We start from the raw sequence: 23,125 nt of genomic DNA on the forward strand, positions 1-23,125 counted from the left end.
ACATGTCATTTGAGAGCAACCCTTCCTCTGACGACTTTGTGAGAAATCCAAGTGAGAAAAACCCCAACCACAACCAAAGTGACTGAGCATCACTGAAGACTTTGATCTGTGTGATCCAACGCCTGTTACCTTTGAAGATTGACATTCTTATAGACAGTTAGATGCCATGTTCTGAGCACCCAAGAGTAATTGCGGCGTGTCGGTGAACGAGTCTGTGAAGATTTTGGAAGTCTACCTTGAAGACTTACTACGAGTGTTTGGGCGAGGTCTGTTGTGACCTTAGCTCAAGAGGAATACGACGAAGACTAAGTGTCTTCAGAGTTCAATCTCAGTCATCTCAACCAGACGTATAGTTGATACATGAACTGAAACTGGTCTACCAAATAATCATGTCATCACAAAGCCTACCTGGTTTCAAATTCCTCACTCTTTTACTTTACGTTATTCCGTTACTGAAGAATTTGTGATCTATATTCTAAAAAAATTGTACTGAAGACTTCCATCATGATGCTTTTCATTTCTCCAGTCATGTTCTGTATGGCTGAATGCTTGTATGATTGCATATTCTTCACTCGCATTTATCTTCTATGCGTGCTCTATGTTTCTGTGATGATTTAGGCTCATTTTCATTTCTTCACTCTGATATTTGTTAAATTCATCATAGTTGACGAATTTCTAAAAACATCCCATTCACGTCCGAGTAAACCTGCGCTTTCACAGTACTATCCCCGCTATGCCTAAAGTTCATATAGAAATATTTTGACAAACAGGTCCGAACCATGAGAGTAAAGGGTAAACTGCAACTCCTCGCAGAAAAAAGGGGGGACATAGCATATCATCCAAACTTTGCAAACTGCCGTTCCAAGCTCCCATGTACGCCTAAACTCATATAGTGCCATGTCATCTTTATAAATAGCCGTCAAACTTCTCTTGATTACTAGTCGTACCCTCCACCCCTATATATTGTCCTCCACCCCCTCACATTAGCGGAATTGCCACCTAAGTCCTTTTCGCTGTACTGTAATGCGCCAAGTTTCTCCCGTCGCGATGAGAAGATCCGGTTCAGGAACAGAGGAAGAACCGGAAAAGGACGACTACATCCAAGAACCGGCCCAAGGGCACAACGGGCAGCGCGAGGGCCCCAATGCCGCCACCTCGCCCTCTAATGGTGCCCGGGGAGCCCAAGGCAGCGCCGCCACTGCAACGCCCCTCGAGCGACCTCACGCCGGAGGCGTCCCCGATGGACCGAGCTCCGTCGCGGCGCGGCTCGACCGGAAGGGCAAGCAGCTCGCCCCCTTCTACTCTGCTCCGAGCTCCGCGGGCAGCAGCCCCGAGGAAGACGACGACGCGTTCTTCGGAACCGGGACGTCAAGCTCCAAGGCTGAAAGAGGTTCGTTCGACTGCAAGCTGGTGTTCAACCGGCTGGTACAAGAGCAGGCGGCTATCAAGGAGGACGAGGGACCGGGAAAGAAGGAGAAGAAGCCGAAGGAGGAGCAGGTGATGGCGCGTTTGCCATGTTGTTTCTTGGAGTTCTTGGGTGTTTTTGGAGTGAGTTCTTGAGCGTTTCTTGTTCTGTGGATCAGGTGAAATCGCCGCTCGGTAAAGAGGCGCCCTGGAGCAATGTCGAGAAGGTACTGCCTGAATCTTGGAGTTCTTTTCGCTTCTTCGCTTGTGATTTATTGTCGCGCCTCAGCATCCGTGTTCCCCTTTTTTTTGTTGGGGATATGGAATTGTGATCTCTAAGCCTGTTGAAATTGTATTCTGAGAAAGAAAAAAAAGCCTGTTGAAATCTTTGGATGATTAGAGTAACAGAACCAAAATCGGTGCCAAATGCTGGGTACAACTTGATTTTCTGTAACTCCTAGATTAGGTATGTCTTGATTATTACTGGGAGTTATTCCGTATGAATTTAGAGACAAGCTAGGAGGATCCTGTTGTGATTAGGCAAGTGCTAATTGATTCTTGTATTTAGTGTGATAGCATATTTTGTTGCAAGTTTAAAATGTGGGGATCATGTCTTGGGCTCTTGGCAGTGGTTGCTGCTATATTTTTGGCAAGAAATCCTGCAGCCAAATCAAATATATCAGTTTCTAGCGTTTAAATTTTTCACTGTATGTTGTTATCAAACAATGATCTAGGCGTTAGTTCGAGATTGCATAACTGGACATAATTTCTGTAAACCATTTGCCATTTACATGCAAAACTCCTGACACTTACTCTAGGATTTGGTTAATAAGTTTCAACATTTGGTTGATTGGTACCTGGAATCAGCTCAGAACCTCAGAATAGTATTTCATGTAAATATTTGCCAAGAATAAAGAAGTTCGGGACAAACACATTTTGGCTCTCGCTATAACATTCTTGTTGTTTAATTCCATTTCTTTTTTATTCGTTTATTTCTTGTTTTGAAATGCTTGATCTTCATATTGATTCTGTACAATTGTAAGGCTAGCAGGATGTCTGGACTCTAACTTTGTTTTCTTGTCGAGTAGATATTTCCTAGAGAAGGAAGTCAGATGTATTCGGAAGATGTGAATCACCAGGTTTGCCTCCAGTTTGCCTTCTGTAATATTCGAAATGGAAGTGTGTATGAAATATCAGGATTGAAGTCCTAGATCACATGATACTGTGATTCGTGGTTCCTGTACAATCAACTGTTCAGAAGGATTGTGTTCTTTTATAGATACTAAATATTATGTTAACACTTAGTTGTGATAGTCTGCCTGAATCATACATGTACTGTTGTTGAGTTTATCAGACGTTAATAGATATTTTCCTCTTTTCTCACCGAACAACAACCAATCGATATCACCGTTGGGATTATACATGCTAGCTGTTTTAAACATTTTCAGAGAACATGAAAAACTGAAAATTGGAATAAAAACAGAATTTCCATCACATTATAAATATCTTGTTTCCATGTTATACTCGGTGTAATTTGAATCTTCGTGCTTGCTTGTTCGTTGCAGACACATTCCATCACTGAAGTCAGGAATTATTATCTTCATCCCGATTTGGTTACTGAACAAGGAGTGGCTCCTCGAACTGTAATAAACCGTCTTGATGCCTATTCAGAATTTAGACCGGTGACTGGAGATGGGGAGTGTTTCTACAGGAGCTTCATATCTTCCTACCTTGTAATGGACTAATTGTTCTCATCTATTTTCCTTAGCATAGGGTCTAGGTTTAGTTATTTAACTTTCTCTGTTTATGTGAATGTACAACAGGAGCAAGTTCTTGATAGGCAGGACACACACACGGTCCATCTCCTTGATGCTGTTAAAAGAATGTCTATGCAGAAATTAAATTTTGGATGGACCTCTGAGTTTTGTAGGAGCTACAGAGTAAGTTCTCCCTGTTACTGTTTCTTAGCTAAACATCCTTCTAAGGGGATGATTCTCTTCAGGTTACAGTACACTTCAAGCTGGATCTAAATTAGAGGGAATTACCATACAAGTTTCACCCTGCAAACATGACTAATCTCGTTTTTATGTTCCCTATGCAGATGTATGAAGGTGCCAGACCACTCATGCTTGAGCTTGCAGGCATGACCGCAACAGATTCTGAAGTAATTACTTCCATAAACCTTACACTTGTAACCTTAGTTAGCAATAATCATGGAAGAATCACTTACCGCAGTTAGTAATTTTTTTGTTATTGTGCGTCAGATTTGGGACCTCACAGGAAGTGACGGCGTAGCCTCATACATTCTCTATGCTGGCCGTGGGGATTCAAGGCGTACACAAAGAGAGGAGCCCAAGTGGCGGAACAACACTATGTACAGGATGCTGAGCCAACTTCTTACTTCCTCTTTTACATCCCTTTGGAGAATGTCATGTGCAGTAAGTGTTGATGAGTTTTTTTACAGCTAATAATAATACTAAAGAAAATGCATTCTTTGACAAATTACCATTGCAGTTATTGCCAAGAAGGGTATCAGCAATTTTGAGACTCTACTTGCCCCAGTCAGCTATCCCAAGCCAACACACATGGCGCAGTATCCTTGGTGCTCCAATTCATCAGACCACTGCTGGTAAGAATATTATTTATCCCATGTTGTTGCTTGTTTGAGGGCAGGCCTGGCGCAGTGGTGAAGTCCTCCCCACTTGTGCCAAGAGGTCCTGGGTTCGAACCAGCCTCTCTGCATTGCACTTTGCAGGGGTAAGACTAGGTTCCTATAATCCCTCCCCAGACCCCACCTTGTGTGGGAGCTTCTATGCACTGGGTCTGTCCTTTCCATGTTGTTGCTTGTTTATTTTTCAGCATTATAGTTTCTTGCAAATACCATTAAAAAGGCCACATGCATATGAAGTTTCTGAATCTGTGTGTATCTCTTTCTCCTTTATGAAGGTACGTGCTCAATATGTGCCATAACCGTCGGCATCGAGTCCGTGCACAGAATGACGTATGAATGGATTCATGGGCCTCAGACATTCCCTCTTAGAGTTTCTTATCCCAGTGATTTGACAAGAGCATGTCGAAGATTGACTATATTGACCAAACATGGTTCCTATGTTGAGGATGTTCTCAATCAAGTAATAAAGCAGGGTGGTGTGCTCACCACAAGTAATCCAAGAAGATATACCCTTGCGGTCCAAAGATATGAAATCTTCTTCAAGAGTGAAATCAATTCCAGCAGCACACCAGGAAGGTATTTTGCCCAACTTATGTTCACCTGAGGGCCTTGCATTGCCACACTGTGGGTGGAATCAGCATACTTTGATATGAAAAACTATGAGGTTGATGAAGACGATGATCAAGTGTACAGAGGCGCAAGTGAACTTCGCAAGTTGAGACCGGACATCAACACTGGCCTCCATGCAGTTATTTGCTATGCATACAAGCACGTGGGCCAGGAACTGCATGTTCGAGTCTTAGATAACCAAGACAAGACTGGTCCACGTAGATGGGTTCTCCTCAAAGCTTTCGAGAAATTTTTCTTCTTATCAGTTCAGGAACTTGGTATCCCCCCGGACGTCCTTCGCGGTGTAAAAGAGAGATAGGTGTGTTCTGTACATATAAATATACACTGCTTATAGGTGTGTTCTGTATATTTTTCTTCTTATCTTGGATAGCATGGAAGTAAACTTTGCACCGTAGCTACTGATTCTGGAGGTGTATGTTTTGTGTCACCCTGAATCTGAATGCATTGCTTGATGTGTTATGATGCTTCAATTCATTGAAGTCTTCTCTGCCTGGGTATATTGCAGGCCAGATATGAATACATGCAGACTACTCCCTCCGTTTTTAAATATAAGTCTTTTTAGAGATTCTAATATAGACTACATACGGAGCAAAATGAGTGAATCTACACTCTAAACTACGTCTACATATATCCGTATCTAGTCCATATTGAAATCTCTAGAAAGACTTGTATTTAGGAACTGAGGGAGTACAATGTAATGTCGGAGTGCAATGTGCGTGGTGCTTTGTAATGCATGTGTAGATATCCCTGTATTAGGAGCAGATAATGATGATCCTATGTCATTTCTGTTTCTACCAGTGTACTAATTGAGGATGTTGGTCTTCTGAGTAGGGACGAAAGAGCATGAGCAAGTATATGGTGTTGAATACGAGACCAAATGTTGCAAATATTTTAAATGCTGGGTGAACTACTTAACTGTTTTAGGGGAAACAATGATGAAATTACGATCGTAAGTGCTTTGTATAGTGAAAGTGTGATTGCTTTGAGAACAACTGCTCTGTTGTCTGTCTTTTCCACCAACTCTTCATTATAATTTTTTAGATATTGTTTTCCTATTCTATACCTTCTTCTCTTGGCAAGGCACAAGTTAAATTTACTCATACGTACAAAGAAACCTTCATAGCAGAAAAAAATAAATCTAAGTTGCATTGAGAAGCAACTGAACCCAAGTAACATTTTGATAAAGGATAAATTTTATTTACTCAAAATGAAGCATTAAGCATATACAAACACAATGAGTACACATCTGAGCTCTACATGATTAAGATGCACACAACCAACATCAACGTGCACACACAAAGAATCACACAGGCAAAGAGCAAAGTCATGCATGACCAAAGTTATGCCTAGGCATATGAAAAAGAAAAGAAAAAACTCCAAAGGGATCAAAACAACGATCAGCTAACTACAACAATGACCATATCCGCACCAAATATCTCTTGACATCACAAGGACAATATGAAAGGTTCTCCAGTAGCGACGCCTCTAGGAAGGGAACAATGCTCAAACGCCGCCGTCGCCGGATCCAATCACCAATACTCAGATCCTGCATTTTCCCCGGGAAGATAAAGTCTGAGAAAATTTTGATCAATGCCTTCAAATGTAACGATGAAAAAACACTGCAATTACTAGGTATAACCAACTAGGGCCAGGTCTGGGTTTTCATCCCGGTGCTCGAGACCGGGTACTTAAGAAGCACCACCAAATCGAAGTCAACATGTGTTGTCGCCACAACTTTTCATGATCCCAGCAGCTGCATGCGTAGCACGGTCTTGACATGAGATGTCACATTTGAAGACCATGCCCGCACAAGCAAACAATCAAGCAGCAACAAGTGTCAGTCGTCACCAAAGGCTCAGAAGGACGAAAGTTGATATTGCAAATGTGACGAAGATTGGTGAGGACGGAAGGTCATCGGCATCACCAGAATCCCAATTTGAGACACTACGATAGTCCGACACTGTTCTCACGCTCCAACATCCTCGTTTGTGGTGCGGTATTCGTCGGCAAACCAAACTTGTCGTTGTCGCCGGATCTGAAGGTCCAAAACCCTTTGGCCTGTTACGAGAACCCCCGAGCGGCGCAGGACCACGGTTCCATCCAAGCGCCCAATCAGAGGGTTGTGTCATTGGGACACGAAAGGACGCCAATGTCTCCCGCGCACCTGCAGATGGGATCGCGCCACTGACGCATCGCCAACAGAAATTGACAGTTCTTCGGAAACATCATTGGCACCGCTGCACAACCATATCATCTGCCTCAGATCATCCCTCTAGGATGCATTTTGCCTCTGAAGGCTATTGGAGCAAAGGCCTCCGTGTCGCTGCTTTCAGCGACCTATGTCGGGAAATAGCCTAGCCACTGATCTCTAGCGGCGGCGAGGGGGGAATGGGGAGGTAGGAGGCGGCGTTTATGGAGAAGAGAGGAAGTAGAGGTTGCGGTTGCGACCAACATGCATATATGTAGTCTGAAATACTCAGTACCTCCCTATGTTGGTCAACATAATGCTAATCTTGATTTTGATTTTGTGGCCGTACTTTCCTTCCTATGCAATGGGGAATCAATATCTTTGTTCATTTACAAGCAGTTATTAGCACACTATTAGCTGTTATGCCTTTGATTTACTCTTTTGTTTGTACTTGTTTAAGTACCCAATCTTCCTTTCAACTATATGTAGTAGAGGGTGGCAATGTAGATACATCCATCATGCTAATTGGGAGCGAGATCCATCTCCATCATGTACAAATTGTTCTCTTTGGTATGATCTTGCCATTTGGTAGTACTACTAGATGACCCATTGCGCTGTTGATGCAGGGACCAACTTCAGCCACGAAGTTAAGCAGGCTATGAGCTTATTACAAAACCATGCCTATCCATGTTGTAGGGTAACCAGATGAGGAGTGCAAAGACCAATTGAAGCCACAAATCAGATCAACCTATGAAAAACATGTTTTATTAATGATTAATAAAGAGAAACCGATTCCCTACATGGGTATGAATAAGCACAAAGAAGCCAAGTAAAGATTTAAAGGTAAGCGAACTGTTAGAAGAGGTTCTTAGTGAACCATATGAAGCACGACGTTAACCTATGCGATGGTAGGGCGTTTTTGGGTGTCGTAAAGAAAATGACTGAACGACCACATCCCCACCTAAGCATGAGCTTGGTACGGAACAAGGAGACAAACTGGTTGCGACCCCGGCAAAGATGGGCCCCATCACAAGTGCAGGCGTCGATAATGCAGAGTGACCACAATGGACGGTGAGGGCCCACAAGTTGCTGCATCATTCTTTGAGTCATGCATGACCGAACCGGGGGTAAACCAAGTGTGGTTGCATGCCGTTGAGCCGGACCTCGCTGCGGCGTAGGTCAACATCACTGTACCATCACCAATGCTAGTCGGGCTCCTATGCATGCCGGACTCGCTCTCTTTTTGTTGATGCGAGGCTTCTTGCAGCTTTCTTGGTGTTCATGCTCTGCTTGCAGTCGGTGGTGGCAGATGACCCATTGGCTCGTCGTACCAGCTAAGGTTTGGATTATGGTGTTCCCCGCCCCCTCCTCCAATCAAGCTTTCCTAGCTCCACCATCGGTACCAAGCATGTGTGTTCCTTGTCGGTTTTCGAATGTGTGTTCCTTGTCGGTTTTCAAACGCTAGCTCGAGGAATACCTGAATTTTCTTGTTTTTCTACATAGTACAATCAAAGTCGCTCACATACACGAGCATACACTCACCCCTATGAGGGAACGCACACACACCCTAGCCCTATGAGCACCTCCGATAGATTGAGCCAGCACGTCAATTTGAGATTGAGGAACTCGCCACAGACGCCTTCGTAATCGACGGGGAACACTACTACAGGAATGTCTTGCAGTGGTGGACGGAAAAAGCCTAGCAGCGGTGGGCCAGGCTCTCAGGGGCGCCCGCCATTGACCTCCCGCCATTGCTAACATGGCAATGGTGGGGGCACGCGCCTGCCACTTATCATATATTTACGTGTAGCGGGCATCCCCTTGAGCCCTCCACAGTTGTGTTATGACAGTCAGAAATAAAAAAGTTGCCATGGCAGCTATTTCGTGAGCGTTGCAACTTTTTTTAGTTTAGCAATAATATTAGTACCCTAATAAATACATAAATAGCATATGGGCATTTTTTAACAGTGAAATACATAAATAACGTTTTTTCCCTCGTTGGTGAAACTAAGGGTCAAGGGTATGCCAATTTTTTTAACAGTGCCATGTGTCGGTGCAGCCAACATGGGCGTTTGCTGCCCTGACTTATGCACAGACGCGTTGTAGCTCCTACATAAAATACCAAGTTTCATACACAGCTAAGCCAGAGAAGCCACTCTTCGTGAGATCAAGGAGTGCATTAAGAAGGCCAAGTCTTGGAGCAAGCTATGAAAGTTATAAGCGAGAGCAACCAACTCCGGCAAGACAAAGTCCGGCAGGCTCCGTGCCAGCAAACCACTACGAGTTGCCACCGCTCCACCTCACCAAGTCATCGATCACTAATTGGTGCGATGCCGAGCCCTTGTACAGCTAGGTAGATCCTGCCGAGCATGTGGCAGCATCCTGAGGGAGGAGATTACCTTTAATGACACCTGTCCTGATGGTGTGTCACGCTAATAGGAGGTGGTTGGATAAGCGTGCGACAATCTTGCCAGGGCTGCCTCTCCACGCGACACCTAAGACAACATTTAACGCGTTTTGTCTCAACTGACAGAGTTAGGTATGATAGCCATGTATCAGTCTAATCACCACTGTAATGACCTTTTTGCCACTTTGGTGACCCCTTGAGCTATAAAAGGAGGGCCAAGGAAACATTAGAAGGGGTTCGAATCTTTGCAACTCCCACACATAGATATCAGTGTAGCTGCTCTCTCCTCACCACTTGCCAGGGAGAGTGCTCCGTGTACTTTGTGTTCAAACACCACCCAATACATCAAAGGTAGGAGTAGGGTTTTACGCCTCTGGGTGGCCCGAACCTGGGTAGTACCATGTGCTCCTCGTTGTGTTTGCTCTTTGCATCGATCGCCACCCTTTGCCGAACCAGCAAAAGGGGCTGATTTGCCCCATAGATCGCCGGCTCCACGCCGACATCTTTGGCGCGCCAGGTAGGGGGTCTGCATTAGCGTGAACCAAAACAACGAGCATCGCCTTGGCTGCATCAAGTTCTGCATCTTCTTCATCACACATGGCACCCAAGAAGAAGGGCTCCATGGCAACAAAATCGTCCTCATCCAAGCTCTCGCCCCCATTCGCCTGCAGATGGCGCAGGCGGTGCCACTCCGGCAGGCGGTGCAAAAGCTGTGGGGGGCGCGCCAGCACAAGAGGTGCCGTCGCTATGCCTGCCGCTGCGGGAGCGAACGATGGGAACGCCGGAGCTGGTCAGCTCCTACGACCCTTTGGCGACAAACGCAACAATGGTGCAGGCGGTGCGAACGTGCAGCTCCCGCTTCCCCCGCCCCACAGCGAGCGCGTACACCAGAGCAACACCACCCAGTCCGGTGCAAGCCGATATTGTCCCGCTGCACCAACCCCAACAACTGCAGGGGAGACGACATCAAGGTACACACTACGCCCGTCGCAAGATGGGCGCGACGTGACGCCAAGCGGTGCTGTTGTGCCTCCATAGCAGCGTCCGCATGGCAAGTCGCCGGTTGATCAAGCTCAAGATCTCCAGGCGCCGCTCCCACCGCGCCAGCCCACTACCGCCCCACGATTCGGTAACGGGGCCGCAATGATGCTCCTGCTGGCTACGCCAGAAGTCGAGCACTACAAGAAATATGTCAACTTGTGACCATCACTATTGGTCGCTAAAAGGTCATTGATTTTCATTTGCGACCTTTTTGTGACCAAAAATAGATGGTCAAAAGCTGGTGGTCGTAAACTAAAATTAATGACCTTCTTCAGGATAAGGTCGTAGACGTTTGCGACCAAAACAAAAGGTCGTTCAACCCATGACCTTTTGTTTTGGTCACTGGCTGTCTGCCCAGGCCACGTCGGATCCGACATGGCAATCTGACATGGCAAAATTGCGACCAATTGAAAAGGTCGTTGACAAGATTCTACCCGGTCCAGTTTGATGTTTTACATGGGCCGAGCCCAATAATTTGGCCTTTTTGTTCCCTAAGCTTCGTTCAGTGTTTTTGGGCCTCAGCCTTTCTGCGGTCCATTTCTTTTTTGGGTCGCATCTATTTTTATTTTGGGCCTCGGCCTTTTTTCAGTCAATTTCCTTAATTTTTAGCCTTTCCTATGAATATTATTTGGTAAATGGCCTTTTGGATGCCAAATACTACTAGGTCCCACTTGTCAGGTTCTAATTAAAGACTGCCCAGGTTTCAATTTCTACAATTTAAAACAATTATTTCAATGAGAACAGTAAACAGATGAAAATTATCAAAACAGATGCCAATTTTGGCTAATAGCACAATCTTTACATCATTCCTTTCACCAAGATACTATCATACTACAAATATACTTATGGCTTCTTCACTTCCAGGCTAGAGCTCTTGTAAACATTCGTAGAGGCTAAACGAAGCAGCATCACCTTGTTGAGCAGCAGATCATCAGCATCATCCCATGTTGGATCAGCTCAGCAGAGCATCCCCGGTCGTCTCCATGACTTGAGCATTCCTGCAATAGCAACATCAGATCCGATCAGCAACAGTACAACATATAACATCAACAACATTAACTACTCCAAATCAACAACAACTACAGCATATCAGATCAACAACTACTACAGGAGATCAGATCAACAACTACTACAACAGATCAATAGAAACTACTACAGCAGATCAGATCAACACATTTGTTTGAATGGAGTAACTTGGAGATCAGTACAATAGATCAATAACTTAGAGTACTCCAAAATGGATTTTGATTTGATACTCCAGCTGAAGAAAGGGCAAATGGGCACTTTTGACACATTAGGGTCAGTATCTTTCCTTGGAAACAGCCCAGCAAAGAACAATGCGCATCAGACAAGAAACCACCAGAGATAAGCATCAAGAGAAATGAATATTGTGTCTACTTTATGCTACAACATCATCATCCGGATTAAAACAACATATGGATACTCAGTGCTAGATGAGACCATATATAGTACCACTACAACAAAATAGGACGTCGTATGCCGCAGTGCACCATATTACTTGATCCGGCCTCAATGATCATGGGCATGTCGTCCTCCCACTCCGTGGTGGGCAACTTGAAGCTGAATGAAACCGGCCAGGTTACAACTGCCAAGTCACGCTGAACCAAACCACCAGCGAGCACGAGCAGACGAAGGCGAACCGCACCTCATGCACTTATGCATCTCACATATTAGAAGTTCGCATATTAGAAAAGGAAGGAGGATAATTATCCACTAAGTAGAAAAAACACTAGATCAATTGTAAATTAAAAAAATGACATCAGGTATCATATTAATTTTCAGAATGAGACATGTCATATGATTGCAATTTGGTACCAGAAATGACATCAAGGAATGCAAACAGATTTATGCACACAGTATCATGCTGTATCTCACTTGTAAGAATAAAAATTAATGAACAGATTCATGCACAAAAGCTTTTGATCATAGGTGTTGCAGGTACAGAACATATGTTATGCGCAGGGCAGACCAAGCTGACAAGAGCATATAGAGGGAAGCAGCAGGATAGAAAAAACATGCTAGTAGAATATTTTAGTCTGATCAGAAATTGGGCCAATGCACTTTGCTTTGATATACTTTACTGGAAGGAAGTTTAGAAGTATACATTCAACCTTTCAGCCTAAAGTGTGTAGTACATGCTTATGTTATTACGATTTGCTAGGTGCACTCTCAGGCTGACTGATCAGTTGAGTCGGATGGCTGTTTAATAATTAATAGGCATTCATTCATGGACCAGCCTTTGATCATTCATTTCTGAGCAAAGCTTTTCATAAACGAACAATCTGGTACAGTAGAGTACCCTATCCAGGTCCCCATAATATATGACTTGACAAACAGTTTCTGAGCAATTATTATCCAAATATATACTTACAATTTTTCAATAACGTTGAGCAACAATGAAAATGACATTCAGTTATGTACCACCAAAATCACTACAAACATTAGAGAGCATCAAATTTCAAAATCAACACCATATGTATTACACTGACTCGTATAATACTACTTGGTCATGTACTTGTACTAGTGCAGGATGACTCATTGTCCTACTACTGCCTATTCCAGTTTCTTTCAAGTTGGGAAATAACTGAAACTACTCATCATTCATGAACATACATCTGTACTCTTAATCTATGAAACACTGAAATTACTGCAGAAAAAACTACTGTAATGAACCATTCATGAACATACATCTGTAATCTTAATCTTTTGATCTTGTGTTGGAAAGAAAGAACTACTGCAAATTCATAGTACAACCAAGGAACTGTCGCAGAACTAAAAATAATGTTGTAGGATCGAAAGTATGTCTAGAGGGGGGGGGGTGATTAGACTACTTGACCAGATAAAAATCTAGCCTTTTCCCAATTTTAGTTCTTGGCAGATTTTAGCAACTTAGCATAAGTCAAGAAATCAACCTACACATGCAATTCTAAGAGTATAGCAGCGGAATGTAAAACAATTGCATATAAAGGTAAAGGGAGGAGTTTGAGGGAGCAAACACAATGTTGACACGGAGATTTTTTAGCCGTGGTTCTGATAGGTGGTGCTATCGTACATCCACATTGATGGAGACTTCAACCCACGAAGGGTAACGGTTGTGTGAGTCCACGGAGGGCTCCACCCACGAAGGGTCCATGAAGAAGCAACCTTGTCTATCCCACCATGGCCGTCGCCCACGAAGGACTTGCCTCACTAGGGTAGATCTTCACGAAGTAGGCGATCTCCTTTCCCTTACAAACTCCTTGGTTCAACTCCACAATCTTGATGGAGGCTTCCAAGTGACACCTAGCCAATCTAGGAGATACCACTCTCCAAGAAGTAACAAATGGTGTGTTGATGATGAACTCCTTACTCTTGTGCTTCAAATGATAGTCTCCCCAACACTCAACTCTCTCTCATAGGATTTGGATTTGGTGGAAAGAAGATTTGAGTGGAAAGCAACTTGGGGAAGGCTAGAGATCAGGATTTATGTGGTAGGAATGGAATATCTTGACCTCAACACAAGTGTAGGTGGTTCTCTCTCAAAAAATGTATGTTGGAAGAGTAGGCATGTTCTGATGGCTCTCTCCATGAATGAAGAGTGGGTGGAGGGGTATATATAGCTTCCACACAAAATCTAACCGTTACACACAACTTACCAAACTCGGTGGGACCGAATCCTGAAACTCGGTCCGACCAATTTAGTAAATAATGTGACCATTAGGATTTTCGGTGGGACTGACATGTCATCTCGGTGGGACCGATATGGTTAGGGTTAGGGCATAACGTAATCTCGGTGAGACCGATTACACAAACTCGGTGAGACCGATTTTGGTAATAGACACACAGAGGGTTGGTCAGGCAAACTCGGTGGGACCGATTCGCTCATCTCGGTTGGACCGAAACGTTACGAAAGGGAAACAATGAGTTTGCATTGCAATCTCGGTGGGACCGATCGCTCATCTCGGTTTGACCAAAACGTTACGAAGGGAAACAGAGAGATTACAATCCCATCTCGGTGAGACCGAGATCCCTATCGGTGAGACCGAAAAGACTAGGGTTTGTGGCAGTGGCTATGTCAATAGAACTCGGTGACGCCGGATAGATGGTTTCGGTGGGGCCGAGTTTGACATTTGGTTTGGGACATATGTGGATGTGAGAAAGTAGTTGAGGGCTTTGGAGCATATCACTAAGCACTTTGAGTAAGAAACTCATTAAGGAACACCTCATCCCTCGATAGTATTGGCTTTTCCTATAGACTCAATGTGATCTTGGATCACTAAAATAGAAAATGTAGAGTCTTGTGCTTTGAGCTTGACCCAATCCTTTTGTCCTTAGCATTTTGAGGGATCCACTTTTCTCATCCATGCCATGCCAATCATTGAGCTTTCCTGAAATATTTATCTTGAAATAGCATTAGCTCAATGAGCTATATGTTGTCAGGAATTATCAAAACCACCCAGGGATAGTTGCACTTTCAATCTCCCCCTTTTTGGTAATTGATGACAACATATAGATCAAAGCTTCGACAAATGATAATAAGATTGAAAAACATCGTCGCTTTGAGAAGTATGTCATAAGCAAGAGCTCCCCCTAAATTTGTGCATTATTTAAAAATTGCTTTGGACTGCAAATGCACAATGTGTTAGGATCATGGGTTACTCTTCCATGTCACATACATCTTGGTGGAGCGCTCAAAATGATAATGATTGAACACATGCACTCATCACCAAGCAAAGTGAATGATCATATGAGGATATAAGAGATAATATCATCCAACAAGCATTAAGATAGCATATGATCAAACACACATGATCATCCAAGTATCTCACAAAGGCATAGTGTATCAAGCAAACACACAATAAAGAAGTTCAACCACCAAAAACAAGATAGATCAAAAGCAACACTCTCTCTCGAAGCCTATGATCTATACATTTTTCTCCCCCTTTGGCAACAAGTTACCAAAAAGTTCAAAAATGCATAGTGCTAAACGACTCTCAGGCTTGGTCTTCATGAGGTGGTGTAGAGATGACTCCAAGGACGAAAGCATCAGTTGATGTAGCTGTAGCTGGTGGAGTGGCTGCTGGAGCTGGTGGCACCGAAGCTGTTGTAGCTGGTGCCGAAGATGTAGCTCTAGTATATGGAATAGGCACTGTAGCAGATCTCTGTCCTCTGGGCACTTTAGCAAATGCATCTATAGTAGACTTGCCCTTCTTCTCCTCCACATCCTCCTGAAGTTGCTCAACTGCAGTTTGGATCTCAATGACCTTCATATCAAGAGCATAAAACTTCTGCTCAATGATTCCCTCAAAACTCTCCTGGTTTTGAGTCAAGGTGGCCAAGCCCTTCTCAATCCTCAAAGTGGAGGCAATCAAGTGGCCAAGCTGATCTTGCTTGCTCTTCAGAAGCACTTGAGATGCCTCTTTAGCAGTTGGCATCTTTGCAACTTTCTCTGCCCTTGCTTTCTCTCTCTTCTCATGTGCTTGTACAGATGATGGTTCCTCCTCATTCATCTCGACTGTGTTATCTTCAAACTCAGGATATAAGGGTAGATGCTCCTTATCCAAAAGATATGTGCTTGTGCCCATCTTTGAGTTGATGAGCTCCTGAATGTGTGGAGCATACCCACAACTTCTCTTCTGATCAGCTGCTGTTCTCTTGATTGTTTCCACAATCAGACTCATGACTTTGAATTTTTTAGGTATATCAAACAAATGCAGCAAGTTGATAGCATAACCTCTGATCATCTTGTGATCTCTAGACTTGGGTGGCAATGTGTGCCTGAGGATCCAATTGATTGTAGGCAGACCAGACAACAAGAAGTGTACAGATCCAAGCTTGTGGGTTTCCAAAGCTTTATCTGGGATCTCTCTATACATGTGTGCCATAGAGTTGTGGTGTTTCTTCTTCTCAGCATATACATCCAAGTCATCTCCAGATTCTTTTGGAGAATTGATCAACTCAGCCCATTCTTCAACTGTGGATTGGTACCTAGTACCTTCAAACATCCATATGATCTTCCCATCTGGGTAGAAGTGAGCTGCGGAGTAAAACTGCATGATGAGCTCATCATTCCACTTGGTGAGCTTCTGGGCAACAAAGTCATCAACTCCACATGATTTGAAGCTGTCATATACTCTTGGATAGTGAGTTTCATTCTTCTTGATGTAGTCCCAGTTGATCCATCTCATGTCACATACAATGGGCTTCTTGTCAAGCAAAATGGTTTCATAAAAATCTTGTTGCTCCTTTGTGTGAAATCTGTAGTCAACTGCTGTCCTTCTCCTCATAGCATATGGATCTTACTGTCTCCACAATCTCAGTCCAACATCCTTTCTGATGTGCATGTCTTCAGCTACTGGATGAGCATCATTGTGGTCAGGAATCTTGGGCTTCAACTTTCTCAAAACAAGAGAATCATCTTCTTCTTCGGCAGCTTCAGGCACTGGGGGCTTGTTCTTCTCTGATGCAGGTATACTTCTGGTAATCCTCTTGGGTTTTGGCTTTGGAGCTGGAGCAGTAGCCTTGGCAGCAGCTTTGGGCTTAGATGGAGCAGCCCCTGACTTGATTGCATATCCCATGAGCTTCTGAGCTTTGGGTGCTGGTGCGGCATCCTCTTCCTCTTCTTCTTCCTCATCGGAATCTCTCCTCATGGAGGGCTTGCCAAGGACTTTGGCAGTAGTGGTTCTTACCCTCTTCTTCTTCTTGTCTTGGCCAGCAGCTTCTTCATCAGACTCAATGGTGAACTTCATGGTTTCACCAGTGGCAACCTTCCTAGGTTTAGATGTGGGCACTCTCCTTGCAGGTGCCTTCTTGTTCATGCCTGGCTTGGTGGTAGCAGCTGTACCATACTCCTTTTTCAGCACCTTCTTCTTTGAAGTGGCTTCATTCTCAATAGCAATGTAGTCCTTATCTTCAGAATCTGAGGTTTTCTTCTTCCTTGTTCTGGTGGCTGCTTTTGGCAAATTGCTGGGTGTGCTCCTGCTACCCTCATCATAACTGCTTGAGGTACTAGTTCCCTCACTCATCTGAGCTTGCTCCTCTGACTTGTTCTGGCTCTCACTTTGATCAGACATTTTCAGGCAAACTCACTAACAGCAGACCCTGTGAATAGATGTAGATGAGGTAGAGTAGATGAGCATCACAAAGTACAGAGGTTTTTGCAAAATAATTGAGTCAAAAACTTAGTTTTAGTTTTCCCAGAAAGCATTTCGGAGCTACCGATTTATAAACTCAGTGATGCCGAAGCAGCTTTTGGAAACTAAACTAGTGAACTCGTTCAGACCGAGTCACAGTTCGGTGGCACCGAGATTGCTAGGGTTTCACAAAGAATCGATCTCGGTCACACCGATTTGCAAATCTCGGTCAGACCGAAAATTACATGTGCAATGGCCTAAGCCAAATCGGTGAGACCGATTTCTACAAGAGATGAGTTTGGCAGAAACCTAACCCTAAATTTTCAAATCAAAACTAATCTATGGAATGCTTTCGCTGGATAGAATGATTTCAAACATGGCAGGAATAATGGCAAAGCAATGTGCTAGGAATTGGAGTTAAAGAACAGCACAAATTTTCAAGTTCATACCCTAATGCGGTGATGAACTTGCTACAGCGGCAACGGTGGGGCAGAATGCCGTTGACGGTGGAGGAGACTAGCGACGAGAGGTCGCTGGCGGCGAAGAGGACGATCCGGAGACCCGAAGAGGCAGAGCAGGCTATGCGCGGGCGAAGGGTTTCGAATTTTTTTCCAAAATTTGACCCGTGAGTATATATAGCCTGACCCTGTCGGTGTGACCGAGTGTAACAACTCGGTGGCATCGAGATGCAAAACTGCAAGCAGTTACTGCAACTCGGTGTGACCAAAAAGTTCTAATCGGTTGCACCGAGGTTGAAAACCTAGATCAACTTAGTGATCTCGGTATGACCGAAAAGGGTGAATCACTCAGACCGAAATGCATAAAGGGTTTTGGAAGTTTAAGTCTATGATGAATTGGGGACTCCGAGTGCTCCTCACACAGAGTGGTTCGAATCTGACTTGATCAAACTTTGTGATGTAGCATGAATAGAGTTTGAGACAAGAAAAGTATAGATAGCTAGAGTAGGTTCTTAGGCATTCTTTTCCATCCACTTGGCAAAAGAAAATAAACCAAACAATCAAAACAACAAGTGGATGTCCTCAAATGAGTAAAATATGCAACCAACATGCTCACACAATAAAATGGCAAATGAAATATGTGGCAAAGCATGCACAACCAATTCTAGCATCTATCAAGCAATTGGCGATGACTAGGTCATCTATATATGAGTATATTGACTTAGGAGTCAAATGAGAACATTTGATCATAGGTCATACTCATCATTTAAGCACAAGTGGGGTTACCACTTTTACATAAATCATTGTTGTGTTCACACCATTAGAGTTGCTTCAACTCAATTCTTAGAGTAAAGCTCCCCCTAGATGTGAGATCCCCCCTAAGAGGGATGAACTAACCTTGGGTTTTGTCGATGATGACTTCATGTAGGTGTTGAAGATGTGGATGCTCAATGTTGATGTAGATCATTTGGAGCAATCCATTGGAGTGAGTTGCACTTTCAATACCTACACGAGTTAGTCCCACAAGGAACAAACAAGGATATCCATAGACATAGAGTGATGCACACACAAGATGATGTCCATGAAAGCATTAGGTTACCTTGTCCCTTGACTTACCTATAAGAGGGTTTGTGACTCCTTGAACTAGTGCAAGATGTGGAGGTTGATTGCACTTGTCCTTGCCAAAATGATAAGAGCGAAGTATGTTGGCGGAGTCACCCTCAAGAACTCTCTAGTTCTTCTTCTTTGGTATCCACATCATCTTGATGGGAATCCTTGGAGTTGTAGTTGTACTCGATGAAGTAGATCTTGATGTAGTCTTGGGAACCCACTTGACCAAGGCCTTAGGAGCTTCTTCAAATGCATTAATCTCCTCTTGAAGCTTGTCCTTGCATTTTTGCTTGTGGTCTTGCGGTGGAAGATCATCTTGAGCTTGTGTTCCCTTGAAAGAAGTAGGATCATACTTCTCTTGTTGAGGAACAAACTCCGTCTTGGGGTATTGATCTTCTTCCCACTCAACTCCATTGGCATTGAACTTTCGTTCAAAACCAACACCTTGATTCTTCCGGTGCCTTCCTTGCTTGCATGCAATTTCCTCGAATTGCTTACTTCCGGCAAGGCTCTTGTAAACACCTTTCTCTACAATTCCCTTCAATAAGCTATTTTCTTGCTCAAGTGTAACTTGGCTAAGAGAATCATTAGAGGAATCAAGAGAACTACTAAAAGCAACAACATTGGGTTTAGCATGATTATTGTTACTACTAGAAGAAGAATCTTTCTTGTTCTTGTTACTAGACTTGACTTGTGGCATGTAAGTAGATAAGAGTAAATGCTTGGCAATGTAAGAAGAACTTTTCTTGTGAACATCATCATTGCTTGCCTTTAAAAACTCATGCTCTTGCTCAAGGTTGAGCTTTTCAAAGCAAAACTTCTCATGAGTCTTTAAAAGTTCTCGATGATCTTCCAAGATAGTTTCATGAGCTAACTTAAGAGTGTTTAGTTCTTTAGTTAGGAGCTCAATCTTCTCCTTATCATTGCCATTCGTTTTGTCTTGATTAGCATGATTATTTGACATTTCATCATAGTATTCATCATTAGAGTTGTCAACAAGTAAATCATCATCACCTAACAAGTCATCTTCATCACTATTGAAATTAACATACTCGGGGTGTGATACCTTTGGGCCTTTAGCCATGAAGCATCTTCCAATTCCTTCATTTGGTGAGTCAAATATGTCGTAGGAGTTGGTTGACACAAGAGCTAGACCGGCAACACCTTCATCTTGAGTATATTCGGAGTCAGAGTGATAGCTTCTCTCGGAGTGATTGTCGGAGTCGGAGCCGGATACCCATTCACCAACATGAGCTTGATGTCTTCGTTTTGTGTAGCTCCTTGATGACTTGTCCTTCCTTTCCGAATCCTTGCTTCTCCGGGATATTCTTCGTTCATAATGATCATCTCTACTCCTTCTTTCTCTTGATGGTGATTCCTCTCTTCTACTCCTTCTTTTTGGAGAATCTTCTCTTCTTTTGTAGGGAGTCGTACACTCATTGGAATAGTGTCCGGGTCTTCCACAATTGTAGCAATTACGCTCATGACTAGAAGATCTTTTGTCATTGTAGGACCTTGACTTGGAACCTCTTTCCTTGCTTCTACTCTTGTAGAACTTGTTGAAGTTCTTCACCATTAGGCTCAATTCTTCATTGAAGGTTTGTTTCTCACTTGATGATGTGGGAGCTTCACATGAGGCTTTGTAAGCACCACTTGACTTGTTGTGGAGCTCTTCCTTATCCTTGAGTGACATCTCATGAGCAAAAATTCTTCCAATGACTTCTGTTGGCTTGAGATCTTTGTAATTGGGCATCATTTGGATCAATGTGCACACGATATCATATTTTCCATCCAAGGCTCTTAGGATCTTCTTGATGATGAATTCGTCGGTCATCTCTTCACTTTCTAAGCCGGCAATCTCATTTGTGATGAGAGCAAGCCTAGAGTACATTTCAGCGACTCCTTCACCATCCTTCATTTTGAACTTGTCAAGTTGACTTTGAAGCACATCCAACTTCGATTCCTTGATGGAGTCGGTACCTTCGTGCATGTCAATCAAAGTATCCCAAATTTCCTTTGCATTCTCAAGACGGCTGATTTTGTTGAATTCTTAAGGGCACAATCCGTTGAAGAGGATATCACAAGCTTGGGCATTGTATTGCAGCATCTTCAACTCTTCCGCGGTAGCTTCATGGTTCGGTTCTCTCCCATCAAAGAATTCACCTGGTAAGCCAATACACACAATAGCCCAAACGGCGGGGTTATGTCCAAGAATATGCATTTTCATCTTATCACTACAAAAAAAATACACTTCCGTGATGATACGTGTTTGTCACAGTAGGTCGCATTTATTGTCATGCATGTACATCCATGATGATTTTATGACAGAATCAAGATAGTCATACCTATGCTGTCGTAGAAGTGTTCCATGACATTACCAAAATTGTCATCACGGAAGTGTCCACTTCCGTGACGATAAATCGCATGTCACAGAAGTGCTTTCATCAAGGGTGACCGACACGTGGCATCCACCGTAACGGAACGTTGTTAAGCTATTGGGTCGGGTTTTGGATCCGATAACCCGTTAATAGCCCGGACCAATGGGGATTTTCCACGTGTAAAATCATCATTGGCCGCAGGAAACACGTGTAGCCTCATCGTTGGGACAAATGTCATCCACTCATTGGACAGGAGGCGCCTATGATAGGTCGACACGTGGCACGGCCCAACAGTGGCCCATTCTGGTGAAAAAGACCAGCCCAGTAAAAATTAGCAGGCCGACCCATATAAGGCCTACTTGTGTCAGGTCCATTTAAGCCCAGGGCCCATACGAGATGTGCCAATTTGGCCTGTCAACGGCCCGTTAAAGATTTGACACCATTGCAGCCCATCGTCAGTTCGAGCCCGTTAACAGCCCGCTATATATTTGGGCTCAATATCGGCCCGATGAGATTTCGGCATGTTAACGGCCCATTCAATGGATGGGCCAATTTTCAGGATGTACCTCTTTCGGCCTTTTAGCGACCCATTTAAATGTTGGGCTAATTTCTGGCCCAGTATGTCTTTCAGCATGTTGATGACCCATAAAACTGATGGGCCATTTGTAGTCGGATCTGAGTTTCGGCCTTTTAGCGGCCCATTTAAGTGTTGGGCCAATTTGCGGCCCAGTGTCACTTTCAGCCTGTTGACGGCCCATAAATCAGTTGGGCCATTTGTAGTCGGACCTGAGTTTGGGCCTTTTAGCGACCCATTTCAGTGTTGGGCCAATTCCCGACCCTGTGTCCCTTTCGGCCTGTTAACGGACCATAAATGACTTGGGCCATTTGTAGTCGGACCTTAGTTTTGGCCTTTTAACGGCCCATGCCCTTCATGGTCCAATACCAGCCTGGTTTTTCTTTCGGTCTGCTAAAGGCCCACAACATAGTTGGGCCATTTACAATACGACCTGACTTTTGGCCTCTTAGCGGCCCATGCTCTTCATGGTCCAGTACAAGCCCGTTGTCTCTTTCGGCCTGCTAAAGGCCTACAGTATAGTTGGGCCATATGTAGCCCAAAATTAGTAACGTCCTGTTAACGGCCCGTGAAATAAATTGGGCCCACCTGTTGCCCGCTTCGATGTCGGCCTGTTAACGACACGGGAGGTAAGAGGACCGACCATTAATTTTCGGCCTAGAAACGGCCCGTTAACTTAATGGGACCACTAAAGTTCGTACATGTCTTTAGGCCAAATTAGATAATTTAAGCCCATTACGACGAGTAATTATGCACAGGACCAAAACCGATCAAGCAAAGGTACGACATACAGGTAATAACATTGCACATCCAGCATATATTACAGGAAATTACATCCACTGGGAAATCAAAGATTGATGCCAGTGCAAATAAATGAGCAGAACCTAACCATCTACAACGTCACAATCTGGAACCTCAGCACAGATGACGCCCATAAGCATGTGGTCAAGTTCTTGCTGCTTTGCTACACTGTCTCTGAAAATATTGATCAGTTGTTGTGTCGCACGACTTTGCACCTCTGATTCATCCACCATTTCCATCATTGCTTCAGTCATTAATTGGTTCACAAACATACATTTATTCCGTTGCATTCGAGATAGAGGGTACTAAACAGATTCAGATGGCGATTTT

At 43.8% G+C, this 23,125-nt stretch overlaps 1 protein-coding gene across 1 annotated transcript; it reads left to right on the forward strand.

Moving 5' to 3' along the window:
• The first annotated feature begins 1,047 nt into the window (after positions 1 to 1,047).
• LOC123114659 (uncharacterized) lies at positions 1,048 to 5,325 on the forward strand. The gene is made up of 9 exons (XM_044536113.1): positions 1,048 to 1,497; positions 1,584 to 1,631; positions 2,493 to 2,543; positions 2,970 to 3,137; positions 3,228 to 3,344; positions 3,506 to 3,568; positions 3,669 to 3,842; positions 3,919 to 4,033; positions 4,351 to 5,325. The coding sequence occupies exons 1-9, from the start codon at positions 1,048 to 1,050 to the stop codon at positions 4,677 to 4,679; spliced, it is 1,515 nt and encodes a 504-aa protein (XP_044392048.1). The 3' UTR covers positions 4,680 to 5,325.
• Positions 5,326 to 23,125: the final 17,800 nt, after the last annotated feature.

This window comes from Triticum aestivum, chromosome 5B (genome assembly GCF_018294505.1).
Source record: "Triticum aestivum cultivar Chinese Spring chromosome 5B, IWGSC CS RefSeq v2.1, whole genome shotgun sequence".
Lineage (NCBI taxonomy): Eukaryota > Viridiplantae > Streptophyta > Magnoliopsida > Poales > Poaceae > Triticum > Triticum aestivum.